The 16,206-nt window shown below is 50.9% G+C and overlaps 2 protein-coding genes and 1 pseudogene across 2 annotated transcripts in view; 2 read left to right on the top strand and 1 right to left on the bottom strand.

The window, feature by feature from the left end:
• The window catches only part of stx5a (syntaxin 5A), a 45,196-nt gene extending 29,504 nt beyond the window's left edge, over positions 1 to 15,692 (bottom strand). The window contains exon 1 of the mRNA XM_060855458.1: positions 15,575 to 15,692. The gene's annotated coding sequence lies outside the window, so the exon portion shown is untranslated. The remainder of the gene's footprint in view (positions 1 to 15,574) is intronic.
• On the top strand, positions 4,137 to 4,325 carry LOC132836370 (small nucleolar RNA U3; annotated as a pseudogene).
• Positions 13,264 to 15,240, top strand: LOC132836194 (uncharacterized). Its single transcript, XM_060855522.1, has one exon. The coding sequence runs from the start codon at positions 13,264 to 13,266 to the stop codon at positions 15,238 to 15,240; it is 1,977 nt and encodes a 658-aa protein (XP_060711505.1).
• Positions 15,693 to 16,206: the final 514 nt, after the last annotated feature.

Here is a 16,206-nt window from a genome sequence, read left to right on the forward strand (position 1 = left end):
GTAGAGTCCCTACCCCTGAACTAACAGGCCTGACTTCAAATTCCACCTGTTCCAGAGGAGTGGAATAACAGAGTCAAAAAGTGTGGCGCTGGAAAAGCACAGCACATCAGGCAGCATCCGAGGAGCAGCAGAGTCAGTGCTTTGGGAATCAGCTCTTTGTCAGGCATGTGGGGTGGGGTCCAAGAGGGCTAGGAGATAAATGGAAAAGGGGGGGTTGGTGCTTGGAGAGGGAAGGTAGCTTGGAAGGTGATAGGTAGAGATGAAGGTGAGGGGTGCTGGTGATAGGTTGGAGAGGAGGGTGCAGTGGATAGGTTGGAAGGAAGATGGACAGGTAGGACAGTTCAAGAAGGCAGTGCTGAGTTGGAGGGTTGGGTCTGGAAATAAGGGATGAGGAAACTGCTGAAACCCACATTGATGTTGTGTGTTTGGACGGTCCCAAGGTGGGAAGATGAGGCATTCTTCCTCCAGGCATCGGGTGGTTTGGATTTGGCGTAGAGTCGGCCCAGGATTTGCATGTCCTTGGCGGAGTGGGAGCGGGATTATCTCAGTTTGTCTGAGCAGGTTGATGAGGAAAAATAAGTTAATTTTAAAAAAAAGTGAAGGGCTGATTTTAAACACAAAGTGTCAGCCACTCTGACACCGAGCCACCTCTGCAGGAACTGGACCAGTGTCAAGGACTTTGCACATGGAAATAAAGGGGCACTTGGTAACAGGATCCCAGCCTCAGTGGAGTTATTTCAGAATGGAACAGCAGGTTTAAGAGTGACGCGTTCCTGCTTCTAATTCATACGCTCATATGTTGATATGTAATCGAGGCAGAACTCCTGCTGCAGAAAATCCCACAAGACGTTTCATCGGTGTGGAGAGAACAAATAGTAAGGAAAAGGGAGCAGATAGAAGGCTTGCTTTCAAAGGTTTGGCTGAGGGGCAAAGTGCAGAGAGATGTGAGAGGTGAGTGCATTTGTCAGGATCGCCTGCAGAGTAAACCCAACTTTTGACACACACAGTCCATTTCAATTAAGTTCCTCCTTGTTACTGGGGGTTGAAAGGAAGGGAGTCTACGTTGATTTGATTTATTGCAACATACCTAGGTACAGTGAAAAGTTGGTTTTGATTCGATTAGATTCCCTACAGTGTGGGAACAGGCCCTTCAGTCCAGTCAGTCCACACCAAGCCTCCAAACAGCAACCCACCCAGACCCATTTTGGGTGCAGCATACGCAGATCATACCATACAAAGTGCACTGGGGTAATGGAGGAGAGCAAGGAATGCAATGCTACAGCTACAGAGATTAACAGTGAATACTGAAGATAATGCTGAAAAAGCTAGCCAAACGGCATCAAAGTACCAAAATAAATCTAACTTTATTGGGAAGAATAATGTGGTCATTAGGTCCTTGAATAATCAATAGCGAGAGGGGCAGAGAGATGTGGACACAGATTTCTACATCAATAAAAGCAAAGACATAGACTGTGCTTTTAATACAGGACTTTGTAAGTACGATGAGTTCAGTTCGACACAGACAGAATTGAAAAGCTGAGGCATTATGTTAAACTTGCATTAAATCTTAAATGGACTGAAGTTTCTGTGAGCATTTTTCATATCTATTTTATGAAACAGACATAAAAAGGACCAGACAAGGGGCAACAAAATTACAAGGTTGATACTGGAACGGAAAGTTTACATCTGTCTATGTCTTACCCTGCACTAAAACTACACACTGACAAATGAAGTGGTCAAAGTTTTGTGCAGAGACTTACAGAGTGATTCACTTTAGGAGGAAGACCAAAAGGCAATATAAAATACAGGGTGAAGTTCTATAGGAGTTTTGGGAATAGAGGGACTTTTTCATGCACACACCATTGAAGGTGGTACAGCAGGTTCGGTTACTGAAGCATACGCATCCTGGGACTTGTGTATAGGGGCATAAAGCACCAAAACAAGGATGTTGCAACAAACCCGCATGAAACACTGGTTCTGGTTCAGCTGGAGTAGTGTGTCTATTTCTGGGCACCATGTATTTAGAAGGATGAAAAGGAATTGGAGAGGGAGCACCTAGATTCTCAGCAGAGTCAGATACATGGCAGAAGTTGGGACAAAACAAGCGATGGCAATATAAACAGAAACTTTTTCACACAGCAAGTGGTTGGGATCTGGAATGCACTGCCCAAGAGTGTGGTGGAGGCAGATTTCAGCAAAGCATTCAACGGGGAATTGAACAATTAGATCAGATTCCCTACAGTGTGAAAACAGGCCCTTCAGCCCAACCAGTCCACACCGAACCTCTGATGAGTCACCCACCCAGACCCATTTCCCTCTGCACCTAACACTTTGGGCAATTTAGCCTGGCCAATTCACCCAAACCTGCACATGTTTGGACTGTGGGAGGAAACCCGTGCAGACATGGGGAGAATGTGAAGAGAAAGTAGTTACAGGACATGGGGCAAAGGCAGGGGTGTGCAGCAATGGGTGAGTTGCTCCCTATCTCGATATTGTGCTCCAGCCCTTCCTCGAAGTCTGTGCTCCTCCAATTCTGGTTTCTTATTCATGCCTGACTTTCACCACTCACTTTTGGAAGGCATACCTTCAGCTACTCAGTTGCTTCAAAGACCTCTCTTCCCCACCTTTCAGACCCTCCTCAAAAACTGCAGCGTCTGAGCTTCATCTGCCTGAGCATACACTTGTGTAACTCAGTCACATTTTGGAACTCCTGCACAGCACCATGGCACAGTTTATTACATTAAAAACAAGTTGTTTGTGCCTGTTCAGTCTGTGCCTCCAGTCTCTTTGCCCTGGGATTCTCTTCCCAAACCCTTCCACTTCCTCGGTTAAATCTCAGCTCTTTGGTGAAGTTTTGGGCTCCTTATCTCTCTTATTCAACTGGCCTTTATTTTGTTCCTGGCACCCAAAGCCCTATTCTTCCCCAGAGACATTCCTTTACAAATGAGGGAGCTGAAGCAGCTACTCCCATCCCTTAAGACTGCTCTGCCATTCAGTAGGATTGTGGCCTCAGTGTACTGTACTTTCCTGGTCACTCCTTATGCCTTTAAATTCTTCATTAACAAGGGAGGTTGATCTAACAGTGTTAAAATTATTTCATGATCCTCCACCTATCATTCCCCAGGGAAGAGAGTTATGACCCTCAGAAAAATATAATTCTCATCCCCACCCGAAATGTGAGACCCCTTATTTCTATACCATGTTTCTTGTATCATCAGCTAGTCAACCCGCTCTCCTGCGCAAACACTCCCAGAAAAATAAAATCAATGGCTCTTTTATTCTGCTCCCAACTCTTCAGTGCAAACAAACATGCAGGCAACCTAATTACAGACAATGTAACCTGGCAACTCCAGTAAGCAGCCAAACCAAGTCAGAAACGGAGAGAAACTGAAATCTTTCTATTCCCTTGAAAATATTCCAAGCTGCGCTTAAAACACCACTGGAGAGATTAACACCCTCGGTTGCACAGTGTGTGACATATAGCTCAACACCAGTCATTAATGGACTAGATTCTGCCTTAGTTCCCTTTTTAAAAACACAAAGATGAATTGAAACAAATTGAGGGTGTATTTTTGCATATATGTTTGTTTTCTCTTTTAAAAAAAAAGGGGCAGCACGGTGGCTCAGTGGGTAGCACTGCTGCCTCACAGCGCCAGGGACCCAGGTTCAACTCCAGCCTCGGGCAACTGTCTGTGTGGAGTTTGCACATTCTCCGTGTCTGCTTAGGGTTTCCACCCACAGTCCAAAGATGTGCAGGTTAGGTGAATTGGTCATGCTAAATTGCCCGTAGAGTTAAGTACATTAGTTAGGGGGAATGGGTCTGCATGGACTAGTTGGGCCGAAGGGCCTGTTTCCACACTGTAGGGAATCTAATCATATTAGAAAGTAGTTTGACATAAAAGCAGCACTAGCTTTCAATGCCTGGCAATGCTTCTGAGCTGCTCCACGTCTATAACCTGCTTGAAAATCTCTACCTCACATTTGTCCTACTATCTATGGGCACAAATGCCAGCCCAAAATATCATTGTCTCTGGTCCCTGGCTGAGGAGGATGTGGATTCTAGTCCCACTCCAAAAGATGTGAGCCCATAACAAACTCCAAACTCTGCCATGCCAGTACATTCGATATTCTTCTGTAAGCTTTTCCCCTCAAGAAATGGGTTCCGAGGGGACTTGACCTCTCAAACCACAAGGGGGATGTACAGTGTTCTCCTCTGAGCAGGCAATATGTAGGGATGGAGCGTTGCTTTCAGCAGCTGCTCTTCATCCTCAATGAATGCTCCCTTTCTCTCATGCGGAGAGCTGGAGGAAGAGAATGTGAGAGGGCGTGCTGCAGTGTTCGAGGTGCCACACCTCAGATAAGTCTAACTGAGGCCCCATCTGCCCCCTCAGGGTAGCTAATAAAGATCCAATAGAAAATATAGCAAGTGTGTGTGTGTGGGGGTTGGCAGGTTGAATTTTCTCTATCGCCCCAGGGTGCAGCACTTATCCCTCAGCCCACATTCACAAAAACAATTTCTGGGACCAAGTATCCCATGAACCAGCAGAGCTGTGCATGCGCTGGTTGCAACGTTTCTGACATTCCAGGAGAGACAGGATTTGGGAAGTTGCGAAAGGAAATTCTTCCTCCAAACCAGTAGATGTTTCTCTCGGTTAAGTGCCAAACCAGCTGGCTCCATCCAGAGCAGCCGAGCAAAACGAGTGTGGTTTCCCCAGTCTCCAACCAACACAAGTGCAACTGAATGCACCCCTTCCAATAAGTAGTTAAAAAAAATGAATTGGAGCGAGAATGTGAAAGCCTTCCTCCCTCTCTTGTTGCCCAGCGACAATGACTGACTGTACGGTTCACAGTTCATTAACTCAGCACAGAGCAGGATGCAGACTTCCTGGCTCAGTAAGTTCCACATCACCAGAATGGACTGAAGCAGCAAGCTGCTGGCAATCGTTCCTGGCAATCACAGTCAATCACTCTGGCCGGGTGGCCAGTGCAGCACAGCACGCTCCCACAGCACAGCACTTGAAATTTGCGTCACACGTAGACAGGGTGGTTAAGGCAGCCTTTAGCAGGTTGCCTTGATTGCTCAGACCCGTGAGAATGGGAGTTGGGGCGGCGTGATGAGGTAGTATGGGACGTTGGTCGTCTCTTCTGGAGTGCCGTGCGCAACTCTGGTTGCCCTGTGGGATGACCTTCTAAAGGCTATGAACTCATAAGGGGCAGAGAGAAGGTGTACAGCAAGGGTCTTTTCCCTAGGGTGGGGGAGTTCAAAACTCAGGACTATATTTTTAAGGTGAGGTGAGAAAGTTTTCAAAAGGACATATGGGGCAATTTTTACTTTAAACAGAGTGGCTCGTGTGCTGAATGAACTTCCAGAGGAAGTGATGCATGCAGGTACAGTTACAACATTTAAAAGACATTTGAATAAGTCCAGGAATAGGAAAACGTTGGGAGGGATAGTGGGAAGAGTTTAGCTTGGGAATCCGGTCAGCTTGGACTAGCTGGACTGACGGGTCTGTTTCCATACTTCATGACTCTATGACCCAATCACCCAGAATATTCTGATTACTTAAACAGAAGGCAATTATCCGGTGTCTTAATGAAGACAGGATAACGTCTTTAATTAAACATTATCCGGTCATCCAAGTGTCAAGAATAATGGCACATGCCCATCCCTGTGGTGTTTCCACTGTCATCCTATGCTGGAAGCACTGGCCTAGAATGTGCCTTAAGTGGGTTTTGGACTGAGGGATGTGCCAAAAGAAATCGAACAGAGCATTTCACACCCCCAACAAATTTTCAGCTACAATCTGAATTTGAAAAGATTCATGCACATGGAAGCCAGGAGGCTCAATCTCCACATTATGGGGATACGGAGACAGGAACGTGGCTTTGAAAGATTCTCAGGTCTCACAGCATCTGTGAATAAAATTAGTTTAATCTCTCTCGTGCGGTATAACTTCTTCAATTCTGAAAAGAGTCATACCGGACTTAAAACATTAACTCTTGTTTTTCTCTCTCCACAGATACTGCTGGACATCTTGAGCTTCTCCAGCAGTTTCTGTGCTTGCTTGAGATTTCCAGCATCTGCACCATCATGCTTTTTAACTTGAAAATTCCTCTGTGCCCAGAATGTATCCTCTTGATCTACACTTCAAGAAATCGAAGTCTTCCGCAGCAACACCACAATAACAACTTCGTCTCAAAGTTTCACTGGCCCATGTAGCAACAATAAACAAGTGTAAAAACTGACTGCAAATTGTTGTGGGATGTCTCAAAGGCACATTCTTATTGGAAACCACTTCCCAAGCCTCGTATTGGAATATACATTACACTTAACCCTTTTGTACATCTAATCCTTACAATCCCATTCAGCCCAACTGGTCCACACCAACTCTCTAAAGAGCATCCCATTCAGACCCATCATCCTACCCTCAGTAACCCTGCTTCTCCTTGGCTAACGCAGCTGACCTATACAGCCTTGAACACGATGGGGAATTTAGTGTGGCCATTCCAGCTAACCTGCACATCTTTGTTCACAGTGCATTAAACTATTTCAAAAACAAACAAGCTAGCTGCAGAAACTTGGTCAAAGCACCAGCAGAGTCCATCAAGGTTTGGTATTCTGCAACATTGCTTAGAAATTCTGAGCACAATTAGTTCTTTTTATCAACCCTGTGGAGTGGTTTCCTCGGACAGAGTTTGATTCATCCATTTGTCCAAATATATTGTTAGCATTTCAAGGACGGGCTGGGTAGCCAGGCAACACATGATAAAGAGTTTTTACACAACCATCGCCCTATCATTGGTTCACTACATAGCAGCATGAAGAGAGATTATAGAAGCATGGCAACGTCCCTACCTTTGAACCAGGATGCCGAGGTTCAAGTCACACCTGCTCCAGAGGGGCGGACAATAACATCACTGAACAGGTTGATTAGAATACATCAGCAAGGGTTGCAGAATAGACTTCGGTCACTGGGTTTTGTTTCACCCAGTACTGCAATTCTGAAAGTTAGGCAAGGGATGACTAACATATTACACCAATCACTTTGCACAGAACTTTACACCCTTGTAAAATGCCCCAGTGAACCGCATGAGTGTCTGTGAAACAAAGTTTGGTACTGAGCTACACAAGGAGTTGAGCACAGCTTGACCAGCTGGGCAAATGAGACACATTTTAAACAGTGGGAGGGAGAGGTTTCGGGACGGAATTTCAGAACTTGGGGTCCCAGGCACCTGAAAGGCACAGGAACTACTGGTTGAGTGATGGAATTCAGGGATGGACAAGAGATCAGAAATAGAGGGGAGAGATATTGAGGCTTGCCAGGGCTGGAGTTTCCAGAGATTTCATTTTGGGGGGTGCGCAGATGATGTTGTAGAGCCTGGAGGTTACAGAAATAGAATCATAAATGATGGGAGAAGTTGCAGCAGCTGGAAGAGGTTACAGAGATAGGGAGGAGTGAAGCCACAAAGGGAAATACATGAATACTAAACACCAGGCCTTCCAGACTGGGAGACAGTGTAGGTAAGGGAGTATGGGAAGGTGGAAAGGGGTTGGGAAAATCGATGAACATAGGGATAGGGGCAGCATTATCATTCAACCATATCAAATCTAACTGAAATCCTGTGCTGCAGAGCTGCGTTCCTGACGATCAGCACACACCTCAATTGCTGAAAGAAATGGAAAAACAGGCTTTGGAGGCAGGTGCAATGATATAGGGGACCACAGGGCCTGTTCATGTACTGTACTAAGTTCTAGGATATAGAGACCACAGAAGCTTGTCTTGACAAAATAACACACTGTCAACTTCACAAGCACTAAATGAAGATATTTACCAACAGGAAACGAGGGTGGCTACACAACTTTACAGTTGTGTTAAAGAGTTTTGGTTTCACTTTCAAAGTCCCTCTTTCTGAGTGAAACTTGGTCATCAGCAGAATCAATCTTCTGTATGGTTGACCACTCTCAGCTATTCTATTTTGTTCCACCTCAGTATACCTTCTCAAACTCAATTTACTGGGTCTTTAAAATCAGAATTCGCAGACCTCTGGGACCCTTTCCACACGGAGGATCACAAAGATTAGCCTGTGACATTGGCATTGGTATGTGGCAGCCCTTTGAGATAGTTTATTTTGATTTTTACCACACATATCTGGTGGTGGGTAATTGAAATGGGTTGGAACCAACACTGTGAAAATGACCGCTGATCAGTAATTTAATATAAATACTGCGGTAACGAGGGCAGCTCAAAGGCTGGGAATTCTCCTGAAGGTAAATTACACCCTGACTCCCAAAGCCTGTCCAAGTCATGAGTGGGGTGGATCCCCACTTGCCTAGATGAGTGCAGCTCCAACAACGCTCAAGAACTTTGATACTTCCCAACATAAAAGAAGCCTGCTGACTAGAACCACATCCAATGCCACAATCATTCACTCTCTCAATCACCGATTCTGGGAAATGCACTGTAGCTACTCATCAAAGCTCCTGCAACAGCATTTTCCAACCAGCTACCCCTACCACCCGGAAGAATAAGAACAACAGACACACAGGAGCACCACCATCACCGGCATGTTCCACCGCAACCAATAAATCAGCCTGAGCTGGAATGATGCCGGGCGCTCCGTTAATACAGTGGGAACTCCCACCATTCCGATGTTCAGAGCCTACCAACACAACTGCAGTGGTTCAAAAAGGTAGCTCACCACCACCAGCTCAGAGGTCATTAGGGATGGGTAGTAAAGCCAGCGACACTCAACTCAAAAGAGAAAACTTTGGGAAAAGTGGTTAATATTCCTCAGTCCTGTCTGCAGTGTTAGTAATGAATACAAGAGACATTGTCATTCACAGATATGGCAGAAACACCTTCCACATGTGTTCTCAGATCATATACCATTAAATGCAAGAACATAGGGAGGTGGCCATTCAGCCCCTCACCCCATGCTGTTGCTCAGATTATGGCTGGATATATATCCCTTCGTTGTGGCACTGTTGCCTTAACAAACTTAGACCATAAGGGATAGGAACAGGAGGCGGCCATTCAGCCCCTTGAGCCTGTTCCAGCATTCAATCGGATCATGGCTAATCTGACATTCCTCACATCCATGTTCCTGCATCTTTTCCATAACCCGAGATTCCTTGACTGATTAAGAATCTATCCATCTTGGCCTTAACTACACAGCCCTCGCAACTCGATGACTCAATGGGCTGCTTCTAACGTTTAATTTATTCTTTCGTGGGACATGGGGGTCCCCGTCGATGTCAACATCTGTTGCTCATTTTTAATTGTCCCTTAAATGGAGTGGCTTGCTGGACGATTTCAGAGGGCAGTCAATAGTAAGGGACCTTCTAACTTCTGCTCTAGCAGCTTCCAATCGGTGTGTACAGACCTCATCATGGCTGCACTGCTTACAGGAAAGGCTGGTTGAGAGTCAACCACATTGCTGCTACATGTGGGCCAGACCATGTGAGAACAGCAGATTTCTTTAAGGGTAAATGGATGAGTTTTTTTTAAACAAATAAAAAACAGGTGATTGTGTAATGGCCTCATTATTGAGACTTGTTTTTCCAACTTTAGTGCAGCAAACTTTTTATTAACCAGCACCTATGGGACCAGGAGTATGTCAAGTGACCAAACATTCCTGACAATCAAGGAGGCCCACGTAATTAATAGAAAAACACACTAAGTAATAGAAATGTAAGGCAGAGGGCATACACATCATTGTTATAGTTTATTTGTAACGTAATTCACAAATAATAATGCAACATTGCCTTCAATAAAACTTAGCAGAGAGCCTGATCACTCTCACGCTCTCAACTGGCTACTCAGACATCACTGCATTTGAGAAGTTGACTCAAAATTTAATCAACTATTGATCATTCATGTGGCCATTTGCTTGAACAAGTGTATTTACACTGAAGGAAAATAAATTTTAAAAGCTATAATAATTGAGCAGGATAACACGTTAAATGCTGTAGCATTTGAGGTTTAGCATTTTTATGATTTATCAAGACTGCCCATTCATAAGGCGCTAGTTAAAATAAAGTTTGCTGTATTTGAATCTAAATTACACCAGTTGATGTGGTTGAAGTCTCAGAGGTTAAATAGTGCACCATCAACTGCACTCCAGCAGGAAGCCTGTCTCTAGTCAGATAAAGCAATGCAGCTTGGACAATCAAAAAGTTGGGGGGTGGGGGAGGAGGTGTTTGACGCAACCATGCCTGACACCTGTCTTTACCTCAAAGAAACGCGCGATGAATCCATATTATGATGAAGCAAGCAAAGAACGGCATAAACTTCAAAGAACGCCCATACTTCAGCAGAATCTTCCTTCGGTCCTCACTATCTACAGATTTGAAGGTCTCCGTCAGAACAAAATGAGAGCCAGGTTGTTCAGAGGGGATGCTAAGAAGTGCTTTCCCACGCTAAGAGCAGTGGAGACATGGAACTCTTCCCCCCCTCTCTTCAAGGTAAGAAGTTTAAATTTGGAGGGTGAAAGGTTTTCATCAGGTCAACGGTTGAACAGTTCCTGAGCAAAAGAGGGGGGTAAGATGGAGTTAAGGTGCAAGCCTGATCAGGCTGAATGAAAGAAAGGACTCACAGAAGCAGGAGGTGGCCATTCAGCCCCTCAAGCCTGTCAGTTCCTACAGTCCTGTACCAGAAATGCAGCAAGGTTAAATCTGGAAATACAGCAGGAGGTATTTCCAAGACAGAAGGCAATGCAAAGGCTGATCAAAATGGGAACAGGACACAGGACCATACCCGAGAATTTTACACTCATTTCCCCTTCCCTGGTTTATGTAATCTTGCATGAACATACACTTATCAAAGCCAAAATTATTGACCGTAGTAGTAGCTTTGAAACGTAGGTTCTAGTGACCAAAATCGCCTACCCAGAAGGAACAAGCTGCTAACCACACACTATGGTCCCCCCGATCACAGATATCGAAGCTCAATGCAAAGGGCCCAACATGGCAATCCTTTTGCAAATATAAACGTCCGATTTACAGCGTTGGTAACAGCCCAAGTCGGTTCTCCCATTCAGTAATATCATGGTTGTTCCAATCGCGGCTGCCCTGGACAATCTTTCACCACCTTTGCTTCACCTACCTTTACCTTAAAAATATCCAAGATTCCTGCTGCCCACAGTCTTTTCAGGAAGAGTTGAAAGATTCCCATCCCTCAGAAAAAAATTCCTTCTTATCTCTACTTCAAATGGGCAACCCAGCTCCAGAAGGTCCCTCAAGGGGGAGGCTCCTGTCTACATGCACCATGTCAAGACTCGTAGGGTCTTTTAGGTTTCAACTAAGTCACCTCTTATTCTTTAACCCAGCTGACGTAAATATTTTCAAACATCCCTCAATCTGTACAGATGCCAATCTGACTGTTGATCCCACAAATTATAGGCTTGAACCAATTGACTCCAGGGCTCTATAACATTACACAACTCTAACAAGCACCAATCCCAGTGTTAATGACCAGGGTCCAGTAAATTGTAATTTGGCTGAATTTGCCCGCAACGCCGACAAATGAGAGTCAGAAATCCAGTCTTGCATCTACCAGTCATCAAACCTTTTGAAGATACCGGAGATCATTTGATCCAAACAAACTTCCAAGACTTCAGCACACATATGATGGGCTGAATGTGCAGAAGGGAGCCAGTCTCATCCTATGACAATTTAAGCCCAATAAAGGAGAAAAAGCTTGCATTTACGTAGCACCCTCTATGCCCCCAGGATGCCCAAAGCACTTTGCAACCTCAGGAATGACACTGACAAACAATGGTTTGCGTGCAGGAAGTTCCCACGCAGAGAATTCATCTGCCTCGGGGATACTGCTTCACAGGAGGAAAGAACATTTTGCACCTTGTGCCAGCGAACCTTCTCAACAGTTAGACAGGAGTCTCAGTCTTTAATGCCTTGTCAGGAGAGTATAGCCTCCCCAACAGTCCAGCCTCAGTCTGAATTATGAGAGCTCCTGTCCTGAGGGACTTTTTGAGTAGAGCCAGCATTCTCAGCAATATCATCATCAAGCTTCAGCTTAAACACTGCTTCTATCCAGGAAAGACATAAAGTACTCATTTCCATCAGCCTCCCCTCCCCCCCGCCCTCCCACTGAAACCAGAGTAGATGATGCAGATCTGAGGGAATTAGGTAGCGCAAAGTTCACCCTGGTGTAAGGAGTGGCAAATTCTGTGCAGCCAACACATAACGACTGCAGAGTCAAAGTGAGGGAACAGGCTCGTGTTTCAGAGGCACTGCCCCCCAGCCTTACAACCTGCCGAAATAGACAGGCAGGAGGCTGGAAGAACACAGCAAGCCAGACAGCATCAGGAGATGCTTGTTGTGTGCTTCCAGCCTCTGACCTATCTATTTTGGATTCCAGCATCTGCAGTTTTTTTTCTCACTCACAACCTGCCGAAGCCATCCATAGCCAATGGAGAACTTTTGAATTGTTGGGCTGTAGGAAACATGGCAGCAAGCTCCAAGAAACAGCAACATTACAATACCCACAGTCAGTTTGAGTGTTGCTGAACATGTGCCAAGACGGGTCAGGCAAGAGTGCTCAGTGAGCTTTCTCCAAGATAGGACTTAGAGGTGGGAACAGGCATTCACCAGTTGCTGACTGGTGGACAACTCCGCTGGTCAGCACGATTCTCAGCTTTGCTCGCGCCAGATGCAATTGCCCCTTTTACTTCACCCCCTGATTACCCAATAGGGTGCACAGGTTTAACAACTTGGCAGGACAACAGAGTCTGGTGACTCAAGCCCACAATCTAGGTAGTCAATCCATGACATCCCTACGGGCAAGGGTATCAAACGAAGATAGTTTACCATTGCCCTCAAGTATACGGAAACAAACCTGCACCTGAATATCTACACAAAGACGGGGGGTGAGGACGCAAAGAGTCGGGTGAGACGAGCTGTACAGGGTGAGGGCGCGCCAGACTACCTGACCACTGTGGGGGAGGAGGGGGGAAAGAGGGTGAGACGAGCCGGGTGAGGGGCAGGAAGAGGGAGAGGGGGCCGAGCAACGGGCAGGAAGAGGGTGGAGGGGGCGGACGAGGGGCAGGAAGAGAGCGAGGGGGGCCGGGCGAGGGCGAGGAGGGGTCGGAAGGTGGGGAGGGAGAGGGCGAGGGGGGCCAGACGCTGGGGAGGAAGGAGGCGAGGGGGGGCCGGACGCTGGGGAGGAAGGAGGTGAGGGGGGGCCGGACCGCGGGGAGGAAGGGGGCGAGGGGAGCCGGACGGCAGGGAGCAAGGGGAGCCGGATGCTGGGGAGGAAGGGGGCGAGGGAAGCCGGACGGCGGGGAGGAAGGGGGCGAGGGGAGCCAGACGGCGGGGAGGAAGGGAGCCGGACGGCGGGGAGGGAGGGGGCGAGGGGGGCCGGACGGCGGGGAGGAAGGGGGCGAGGGGGGCCGGACGGCGGGCGAGGGGGGCCGGACGGCGGGGAGGAAGGGGGCGAGGGGGGCCGGACGGCGGGGAGGAAGGGGGCGAGGGGGGCCGGACGGCGGGGAGGAAGGGGGCGAGGGGGGCCGGACGGCGGGGAGGAAGGGGGCGAGGGGGGCCGGACGGCGGGGAGGAAGGGGGCGAGGGGGGCCGGACGGCGGGGAGGAAGGGGGCGAGGGGGGCCGGACGGCGGGGAGGAAGGGGGCGAGGGGGGCCGGACGGCGGGGAGGAAGGGGGCGAGGGGGGCCGGACGGCGGGGAGGAAGGGGGCCGGACGGCGGGGAGGAAGGGGGCGAGGGGGGCCGGACGGCGGGGAGGAAGGGGGCGAGGGGAGCCGGACGGCGGGGAGGAAGGGGGCGAGGGGGGGCCGGACGGCGGGGAGGAAGGGGGCGAGGGGGGGCCGGACGAGGGGCAGGAAGAGTGCGAGGGGAGCCAGACGAGGGGCAGGAAGGGGGCGAGGGGGGGCCGGACGAGGGGCAGGAAGGGGGCGAGGGGGGGCCGGACGAGGGGCAGGAAGGGGGCGAGGGGAGCCGGACGAGGGGCAGGAAGGGGGCGAGGGGAGCCGGACGAGGGGCAGGAAGGGGGCGAGGGGAGCCGGACGAGGGGCAGGAAGAGGGCGAGGGGAGCCGGACGCCGGGGAGGATGGGGGCGAGGGGAGCCGGACGCCGGGGAGGAAGGGGGCGAGGGGAGCCGGACGCCGGGGAGGAAGGGGGCGAGGGGAGCCGGACGAGGGGCAGGAAGGGGGCGAGGGGAGCCGGACGCCGGGGAGGAAGGGGGCGAGGGGAGCCGGACGAGGGGCAGGAAGGGGGCGAGGGGAGCCGGACGAGGGGCAGGAAGGGGGCGAGGGGAGCCGGACGAGGGACAGGAAGGGGGCGAGGGGAGCCGGACGAGGGGCAGGAAGGGGGCGAGGGGAGCCGGACGCCGGGGAGGATGGGGGCGAGGGGAGCCGGACGCCGGGGAGGAAGGGGGCGAGGGGAGCCGGACGAGGGGCAGGAAGGGGGCGAGGGGAGCCGGACGCCGGGGAGGAAGGGGGCGAGGGGAGCCGGACGAGGGGCAGGAAGGGGGCGAGGGGAGCCGGACGAGGGGCAGGAAGAGGGCGAGGGGAGCCGGACGCCGGGGAGGAAGGGGGCGAGGGGAGCCGGACGAGGGGCAGGAAGGGGGCGAGGGGAGCCGGACGAGGGGCAGGAAGAGGGCGAGGGGGGGCCGGACGGCGGGGAGGAAGGGGGCGAGGGGGGGCCGGACGAGGGGCAGGAAGGGGGCGAGGGGAGCCGGACGAGGGGCAGGAAGGGGGCGAGGGGAGCCGGACGAGGGGCAGGAAGGGGGCGAGGGGAGCCGGACGAGGGGCAGGAAGGGGGCGAGGGGAGCCGGACGAGGGGCAGGAAGGGGGCGAGGGGAGCCGGACGAGGGGCAGGAAGGGGGCGAGGGGAGCCGGACGAGGGGCAGGAAGGGGGCGAGGGGAGCCGGACGAGGGGCAGGAAGGGGGCGAGGGGGGGCCGGACGAGGGGCAGGAAGGGGGCGAGGGGAGCCGGACGAGGGGCAGGAAGGGGGCGAGGGGAGCCGGACGAGGGGCAGGAAGGGGGCGAGGGGAGCCGGACGAGGGGCAGGAAGGGGGCGAGGGGAGCCGGACGAGGGGCAGGAAGGGGGCGAGGGGAGCCGGACGAGGGGCAGGAAGGGGGCGAGGGGAGTCAAGAAATGGAGTTGCATTTGGTGGGGGAGAAGAGTTTAGATAGTGGGGTGAGGGATATAGGAGGGGATTTTAGAAATGACTTGTTGTATATGATTATGGGGCGAAGGTGGTGAGGGAGGTTCGCTGTGGGATGTACAATGACAAGGCTGGGCCTGTGTAAAGGGGGCGCAGCCCCAGGTCACTCCATGGGGCAATGTACTCTCAACCTAACTTAGTGGGGGCTCAGTCAGCCCGCCTCCTCCTGGCGATTGGTCAGATCCAGGCGTCGGTTGGCCGCTGATTGGACCAGACACCTTTCTATCAGGACTCCCAGGTTTGGTTGCACCGGATGCGGCTCCGACCGCTGTCTTCCAACCCGGTTATCTTTAAAACTCATTATTCCGCCCTGGAGATTGTGTACCTATAGAGATTTTTTTTTAAAAAAACACTAGACACCGAAACACTTACCACGGCGGGCTCGAAGTCCGACTGATTCTGACCTTCTCAACGGTAACTGTTTATTCTCCCCCCCTCACTGAGAGGCCCGGCGCTCGAGCCTCACTGACAGTCCCACGTGACTGCCACGTCTCCCAGCGCAGGCGCACAGGTGACTCCCCGCTTCTCGCTGACACTCTGGCTCCGCCCCCTCAATCCATCCCCGCCCCCCAAAACCCCAGCTCCGCCTCCTTAGACCAAAGCCCCACGCACTTACTCTAGCTCCGCCCCCTCCCTCCATCTCCGCCCCCAACACCCCAGCTCCGCCTCCTTAGACCAAAGCCCCACGCACTTAATCTTGCCCCGCCCCCAACACCCCAGCTCCGCCTCCTTAGACCAAAACCCCACGCACTTACTCTAGCTCCGCCCCCTCCCTCCATCCCCGCCCCCCAACACCCCAGCTCCGCCTCCTTAGACCAAAGCCCCTCACTTACTCTAGCTCCGCCCCCTCACTCCATCCCCACCCCCAACACCCCGGCTCCGCCTCCTTAGACCAAAACCCCTCCCTTACTCTAGCTCCGCCCCCTCACTCCATCCCCACCCCCAACACCCCGGCTCCGCCTCCTTAGACCAAAACCCCTCCCTTACTCTAGCTCCGCCCCCTC

This window comes from Hemiscyllium ocellatum, chromosome 46 (assembly GCF_020745735.1).
Source record: "Hemiscyllium ocellatum isolate sHemOce1 chromosome 46, sHemOce1.pat.X.cur, whole genome shotgun sequence".
Lineage (NCBI taxonomy): Eukaryota > Metazoa > Chordata > Chondrichthyes > Orectolobiformes > Hemiscylliidae > Hemiscyllium > Hemiscyllium ocellatum.